Consider the following 7,500-nt stretch of genomic DNA (forward strand, 5'->3'; position numbering starts at 1 on the left):
ACACACTGGGAGACGACACGGTGGGACAATACGGGGAGACACACTGGGAGACGACACGGTGGGACAATACGGGGAGACACACTGGGAGACGACACGGTGGGACAATACGGGGAGACACACTGGGAGACGACACGGTGGGACAATACGGGGAGACACACTGGTAACGACACGGTGGGACAATACGGGGAGACACACGGGGAGACGACACGGTGGGACAATACGGGGAGACACACGGGGAGACGACACGGTGGGACAATACGGGGAGACACACTGGGAGAGGGGAGGACACACTGGGAGACGACACGGTGGGACAATACGGGGAGACACACTGGGAGACGACACGGTGGGACAATACGGGGAGACACACTGGGAGACGACACGGTGGGACAATACGGGGAGACACACTGGGAGACGACACGGTGGGACAATACAGGGAGGACACACGGGGAGACGACACGGTGGGACAATACGGGGAGACACACTGGGAGACGACACGGTGGGACAATAAGGGGAGACACACTGGGAGACGACACGGTGGGACAATACGGGGAGACACACTGGGAGACGACACGGTGGGACAATACGGGGAGACACACTGGGAGACGACACGGTGGGACAATACGGGGAGACACACTGGGAGACGACACGGTGGGGACAATACGGGGAGACACACTGGGAGACGACACGGTGGGACAATACGGGGAGACACACTGGGGAGACGACACGGTGGGACAATACGGGGAGACACACTGGGAGACGACACGGTGGGACAGTACGGGGAGACGACACGGTGGGACAATACGGGAGACACACTGGGAGACGACACGGAGCTGGAAGTGATTCAATGATGGAGAAACGATCTCCCGTTGAACTGATGTTTGTTCAGGCTCACCTGGACGTTTACTTAATTCTCCCTCAGTAGTTGGTCAGTGTGTGTGTGTGTGTGTGTGTGTGTGTGTGTGTGTGTGTGTGTGTGTGTGTGTGTGTGTGTGTGTGTGTGGTGTGTGTGTGTGTGTGTGGTGTGTGTGTGTCCCGGACCATAAAAGTCAATGGTAAGAAACAACAGGCAGCAGAAGACAAACCTCATTAGTCTGGGTTTGCAGGGAGACACAGGAAGTAGAGATAAGAGGACAGGTGAAGGTTTCAGTCCCAGTAAAGCGAGGCTAATGCCCCCTGCTGGGGGGGGGGGGGGGGGGTGGGGGCTGAGAGGGGGGGGGGGATAACGGCAGCCAACATTAACAAACTTTCCACTTCCACATCTCCACTTTTAACAAGTTTCCCCGTCGGCTTCATTCAGTCGTTTCTCACTGAAACATTGAGAATTTCATGATTTAGGAACAAAATGAGAATCTGCTTGATGAGATCAGCTCTAAAAGCTTTTCTCCTCCTCTTCCTCCTCCTCCTCCTCCTCCTCCTCACCTTCTCCTCCACTCTCATCTCCCCTTCAAATATCAAGATGATCACACACACACACACACACACACACACACACACACACACACACACACACACACACACACACACACACACACACACACACACACACACACACACACACACACACACACACACACACACACACACACACACACACACACACACACACACACACACACACACACACACAGAGAAGCTCTCAGGTTGTTTGTTCAGGAAGGAAGAAGGTTTGATTACGACCAAAAGCAAAACATGATAATTTATGAGTAAAATCCAGAAGCTGTGAAGGTGAAGAGTCTCTCTCTCTCTCTCTCTCTCTTCTCTATCTATCTCTGTCTCTCTCCCTCTCTCTCACTCTCTAGCTATCTTTTCTCTCTCTCTCTCTCTCTCTCTCTGTGGTTTCAAAAAGTAGATATGAAGTGGGTTCCTTGGCTCCTAGGTTCCTCGGTTCCTCAGCCCCTTGGTTCCTCAACCCCTTGGTTCCTCAGCCCCTCGGTTCCTCAACCCCTTGGTTCCTCAGCCCTCGGTTCCTCAACCCCTTGGTTCCTCAGCCCTCGGTTCCTCAGCCCTCTGTTCCTCAACCCCTTGGTTCCTCAGCCCCTCGGTTCCTCAACCCTTGGTTCCTCAGCCCCTCGGTTCCTCAGCCCTCGGTTCCTCAACCCTTGGTTCCTCAGCCCCTTGGTTCCTCAACCCCTTGGTTCCTCAGCCCTCGGTTCCTCAGCCCTCGGTTCCTCAACCCCTTGGTTCCTCAGCCCTCGGTTCCTCAACCCCTTGGTTCCTCAGCCCTCGGTTCCTCAGCCCTCGGTCCCCAGAGGAACGCCGTCAGGCTGAAAGCGGCGCTGCAGCGCTGAACTCGCTGGTTGTTGTTGTTGTTGTGAAGCGGCGTCGACCAATCACAGCAGATGGTTGAGGAGGAGAAGCGGGGGATGACGGAGGAGGGCTGACGGAGGAGTGGAGGCCTCCCGGGAGACGCTGGAGACTCAGTGGACCACAAATCAAACGTGTTCAGGCTTTAGAACGTCGACGCTCAGAGACTCTGAGATTTAACGGCTCAGCGACGGTAAAGGTGAAACGACCTGCTCCGTCCACCGGGGGCAGCGTGGAGCTCAGGGGTCCTCAGCGGTCCTCAGCGGTCCTCAGGGTGTCCTCAGCGGTCCTCAGCGGTCCTCAGGGGTCCTCAGCGGTCCTCAGGGACACTGGGACAGGTGGACGACTGTCCATCAGATTTACAGAACGTATGAAGACACACGGACTCACACACTCGTTGAATCTTGTGTTCGTGTTGCTTTTGATGACTTTTAAGACTTAAAACGTCAAAAACAAGATCTTAAGACGTCAAAACGTCTCTTTGGACCAAAGATTTCAGCTTCAGATCGTCTTCATCTTCATCCTGAAGCTGCGTTTCATCCAGACGAGGATCGACCCTCCTGACCTGCAGGAGCCTCGTCGCCGTGACGACGGGAAAACAAAGACGTGACGTCACTGGAGCTAAAAAACAAGTTGTTTGATCCTCTGGGATCCACTGGATCCTCTGTGGGATCAACCAGGAATACCTTCCCCGCCAGAGACTCTTATAATAATAATAATCATAATAATGATCCGGGGAGTCGTATGGAATCACGAGTTTCCTGTTTTTTCTCCAGGAGAACGGAGGAAACGTCCTGAGACGTCGTCCTTCACCTGCCATCCCATAATACTCCGCCCACTGGAACATGCATTGTTGGGAAAATATCATTTGTAGTCAATGAGGAAGAAATTCTCCTGCAACTGGTTCAAAGTTTAGTTTTTACTCTTCCGCCTCTTAAAAACAGTTGAGTTTTGTTTCCCAGAAATAAATAAAGACGTTTGTTCTTTGATGATTTAACGTTTAATATTCAGCAACTTCTAGTTTCTAAATGTTCAATGAAACAGAAGAAAGATCCATAAAGTGCGTCTTTATTGAAGAATTGTTCCGAACTCAAGTCACATAAAGGTCAAATTCACTTTTCTCTCTTTATGCTTTTTAATAAAATAATGTTTTTAACTGGACGTCCTCTGGTTCTATTTTAAATCACATTTAGTTATTTTCTTATGTTTAAAAGTCTGATTTAATCCCAGTTTATGTTGAATTTAACTGATTTACTGTGAAACGCATCATTTTGCTGCTTTTTCTTGTGAAGAAATTAATAAATTTAAAGTTTAAAAAAAACCCAACATGTTGGAAACGGCGACTCGACTTTGATCTTTTACGTTTTAAGAAAAGTTAGAAATAAAACGTTTTGTTCATGTTTCTGCTTTAAAGGTTTTATTTGAACAGAAAAACTTTCTTTCCTCTTTTGAAAAAGTTTGAACGAACCGTCTTTTCTTACAAAACTCATATTTACACGACTACAAAGGCCGCCGCCGTGCTCACGAGGCTCGCGCCCCCGCGCGTCTCACGAGGCTCCGCCCCCACTCGTCTCACGAGGCTCCGCCCCCCGCCTCCAGCAGCGTCTCGCCATCTTGGGCAGGAAGGCCTCCAGGAAGTGGAAGAAGTCCCGGAAGGCTCCCGTCTCGCCGGCGGCGGGCCTCCAGCGGAACTCCGCCCTGGTTGCTCTCCGTCCCGCCCAGCAGCCGCGGCGTCACCAGGAACTCCAGCGGCTCCGGAGCTCCGCCTCCTTCGCCACGATGCGAGCGGTGACCTGCGCCTCCAGCGCCGCGCAGCTTCCCTCCGGCCGCGAGTCGCCGTCCTTCACCAGCTCCCTCCTGAGCCGCCGCCGGCCCGCCCACACCGCGTGGCTCTGCCGGCAGACCCAGTGGGCGGCGCCGGACCCGCCGCCGCTCGCCAGGCGGGGCTTCTTGCCCGGAGGCGACGCGGTGGCGGCGGCGTCGGACGGCGGCCGTTTGGCGCGACGACGGCCGAGCCGCTCCCGCCGTCGTCCGCCGACGTATCGAGGAAGCCGACGTGGCTTCCATTTCCTCCGCCGACTCCTCGCCGGGCGTGTCGGCGGCGTCGTGGAGGCGGCAGCTCAGCACGGCGCCGAGGACCCGCCGCACCGCCGGCGCAGACCTCCTGGAACCACAGCAGCCGGAAGCCGGCGCCCGCCAGGCGCAGGCGCTCGCGCAGCGCCTCGGGCAGCGGCGCCGGGCTGAAGGCCCACGCCGATGCTCAGCGGCTCCGGTTGGGGACGGCGGCGGCGCGGCGCCGTTGGGCGTGAACAGGCGCACCAGGCCCCACGCCTTGCCCCTGGTGGACTTGCGCTGGTACTGCAGGCTGCGGCAGTACTTCTCCGCCTCCTGGCACTCGCGCTGGAAGCTGCGCTGCGAGCGCTCGTTCAGGTTCCCCGCCACGTTGTGCGACAGCTCGAAGGGGTCCAGCAGGGTGAGGGGGCCCCAGCCGGGGCCGGGGGGGGGCGGGCCTCACCCCCCCTCACCCCCCCCCGGCCCCGCCGCCCTCCGGCCCCGGACCCAGGAAGTCCGTGACGGGCAGGACGCGGCCCGACCCGCGGCGACACCACGCTGCTGGCGAGTCCAACTTGTGCGTAGAAGGAGAAGAACCCGGCGAGAAGCGAGCCTGAAGACACAACGGCCAATCAGAGCGCAGGATCCACAGCAGGACCGAACCTAGTCTAGAAACTAGAACCTAGAACCTAGAGCCTACAACCCAGAGCTTAGAACCTAGAACCTAGAGCTACACTCGGTAGAGCGCAGACCTTCTCTAACACCACCCTGGTTAGGGGAAGTGAGTTAGCATCGCTAGCATGTTAGCTCCTGTCGATGCTAAGTCACCTGTCAGGTAGCGACGTCGCGGTGAGACACTGAGCGTCTCCATGGCAACAGACGCTGATCTCCTTGATCTCCTGCATGAGGATTATCTTCCACTATGTATGAGAAGTTTTGAGTTTTGGGGATTTACTCATCGCTAACGTCCCGACGTCTAATAGAACCAGTGACGGGACGACAAATCGTCCCTGAAGGTTTCATGTCGTTTGATGATTCGTGGTGAAAAGTTGGTAAAAAGACAGAAAACCAGTAAATACGTCAGTCAAGACTCACAGAGGTCCTGAGAGTTGCTGCTGGGAGGAAAGGCGATGGCCTGACTGGGGAAGGTGCAGTTCCAGCCGTCAATCACACACTCCTCCTCCTCACCTGTCAACAACAACAACAACAACCAATAAAACTGCATTCCACTGAAACACTGTGTACTCGTAGGTACAAAGATATTTACAGTTGAAAACTTGATGTTTTCGGTTGAAAAACCCGACACATCAGGAGTCGGATTGTGTTTCTGAGCCCCGAGCTCCGACTGACAGGCTCCTGCAGACCACCGGGGGGCGCTACGCTACGCCCCCGTTCATGCTTCGGTTTTCAAGATGAGATTCAAAACAAGTTTGTCGTTACGTTCAATCAGAAGCGTGAGAAGCTGGACGCCGTCACGCCGTCTGGAATTATTCCAATAATTCCATTGAAAACTTTAAAGAAATGTTTCTAGAGCGACGAGGCTGCAGCGGTGCGGCGTGATGACGAGCTGCAGCGGTGCAGCGTGACGACGAGGCTGCAGCGGTGCGGCGTGACGACGAGGCTGCAGCGGTGCGGCGTGACGACGAGGCTGCAGCGGTGCGGCGTGACGACGAGGCTGCAGCGGTGCGGCGTGACGGCGAGGCTGCAGCGGTGCGGCGTGACGGCGAGGCTGCAGCGTGACGACGAGGCTGCAGCGGTGCGGGCGTGACGGCGAGGCTGCAGCGGTGCGGCGTGACGACGAGGCTGCAGCGGTGCGGCGTGACGGCGAGGCTGCAGCGTGACGACGAGGCTGCAGCGGTGCGGCGTGACGACGAGGCTGCAGCGGTGCGGGCGTGACGACGAGGCTGCAGCGGTGCGGCGTGACGACAAGGCTGCAGCGGCGTGACGGCGAGGCTGCAGCGGTGCGGCGTGACGGCGAGGCGTGAGACTCACAGGCTCGGTCCCGGAGCTCCTCCACGGGCGGCAGGACGGCCGGGTCACAGTTCTGCAGGTAGAAGACGACGAGCAGCGTCAGGGCGTAGTTGTTCAGCAGCGGTCCGGCGCCACTCGGGTTTCCTGGAACACAAACGTCCTGCGTCGGCGTCAAATAGTCACGGAAACCGCAGCTTGAATTATTATTGTGCTGCTTAATAAATTCTTTCTTTCACGTCTGTTTCCTTCCGTCAGTGAGCAGAGAGAAGAAGTGAGCCTCTGCTGACCCCTGCTGGCCAGAGCGGGAACCTGCACTGTTCAGTCCATTCAGTCCGGAGCTTTGAACGTCTAATAGTGTTTTGTTAAGTTTGGATGAGATTAATCTCATTTCTCTCCTTCAGATTTAAAATTCTCTGTTTTCATTCCAACAATAAAAGTCTTCAGTGTCACTCAAGACTTTTATTGTTGCTCATCAAAGAGAAAACCTCACCAAGCTCGCGGCCGCTTTGGACTTTTTGACTTAGAAAATGTTTCCCAGTCGGATCTAAAAGCCCCGGCGTGTTAGGCTCCGCCCCCTCCGTCGTACCGGCGAGCTGCTTCTGCCGGGCCCAGTACCGGACGGTGAAGACCAGCGGCCCTCAGGCGAGGCTCCGCCTCCGAGCAGAGCAGCAGGAAGCGCGTGTTCCTCACCGCCAGCCTGGAGGGGAAACATTGGCTGTGTTTAGATTTCGGTCTCCGTGGCGACGGCGACGACGGCGACGAGGCGGCGACCTGTTGTTGACGGTGACGTCGGCCTGCAGGTTGAGCTGGCGGTGGTGGAACTTGACCAGCGGCCGCCGGGCGCCGCCCACCAGCTGCACCTTGTGCACGCTGGGCACGCAGCGCCGCAGCACGGCGCCCACACAGCTCCAGCACCTCCGCCGGCGAGGCGGCGCTCAGGTCCACGTCCGACAGGATGGAGTCCTCGGACCGGCCCGTCCTCCGACGTCCCCTCCCCCGACGTCCCCTCCCCCGCCGCCTCCGAGACCTGGCCCGGGCCTGGAACACCTTGGTGTCCTCCAGGTCCAGCAGGAGGTCCAGGTCACAGGAGTGGATCCCGAAGGAGTTCGCCGACGAGCCGAAGGGAAGGACCCGACTGTCCTGCAACACACCGGGGGCCCCCGGCCCCCCCCC

The 7,500-nt window shown here is 56.9% G+C and overlaps 1 protein-coding gene across 1 annotated transcript in view; it reads right to left on the reverse strand.

Moving 5' to 3' along the window:
• Nucleotides 1-3,704: 3,704 nt before the first annotated feature.
• The window catches only part of tut1 (terminal uridylyl transferase 1, U6 snRNA-specific), a 7,245-nt gene continuing 3,449 nt past the window's right edge, over nucleotides 3,705-7,500 (reverse strand). Inside the window, 12 exon segments of the mRNA XM_080521857.1 lie at nucleotides 3,705-4,061; nucleotides 4,064-4,274; nucleotides 4,277-4,552; nucleotides 4,554-4,592; nucleotides 4,594-4,814; nucleotides 4,817-4,969; nucleotides 5,452-5,544; nucleotides 6,349-6,471; nucleotides 6,914-6,962; nucleotides 6,964-7,024; nucleotides 7,099-7,229; nucleotides 7,231-7,467. Coding sequence (XP_080377983.1) covers nucleotides 3,877-4,061; nucleotides 4,064-4,274; nucleotides 4,277-4,552; nucleotides 4,554-4,592; nucleotides 4,594-4,814; nucleotides 4,817-4,969; nucleotides 5,452-5,544; nucleotides 6,349-6,471; nucleotides 6,914-6,962; nucleotides 6,964-7,024; nucleotides 7,099-7,229; nucleotides 7,231-7,467 — 1,779 coding nt within the window. The 3' untranslated portion in view covers nucleotides 3,705-3,876.

This window comes from Blennius ocellaris, assembly GCF_963422515.1.
Source record: "Blennius ocellaris genome assembly, contig: SCAFFOLD_152, whole genome shotgun sequence".
Classification (NCBI taxonomy): domain Eukaryota; kingdom Metazoa; phylum Chordata; class Actinopteri; order Blenniiformes; family Blenniidae; genus Blennius; species Blennius ocellaris.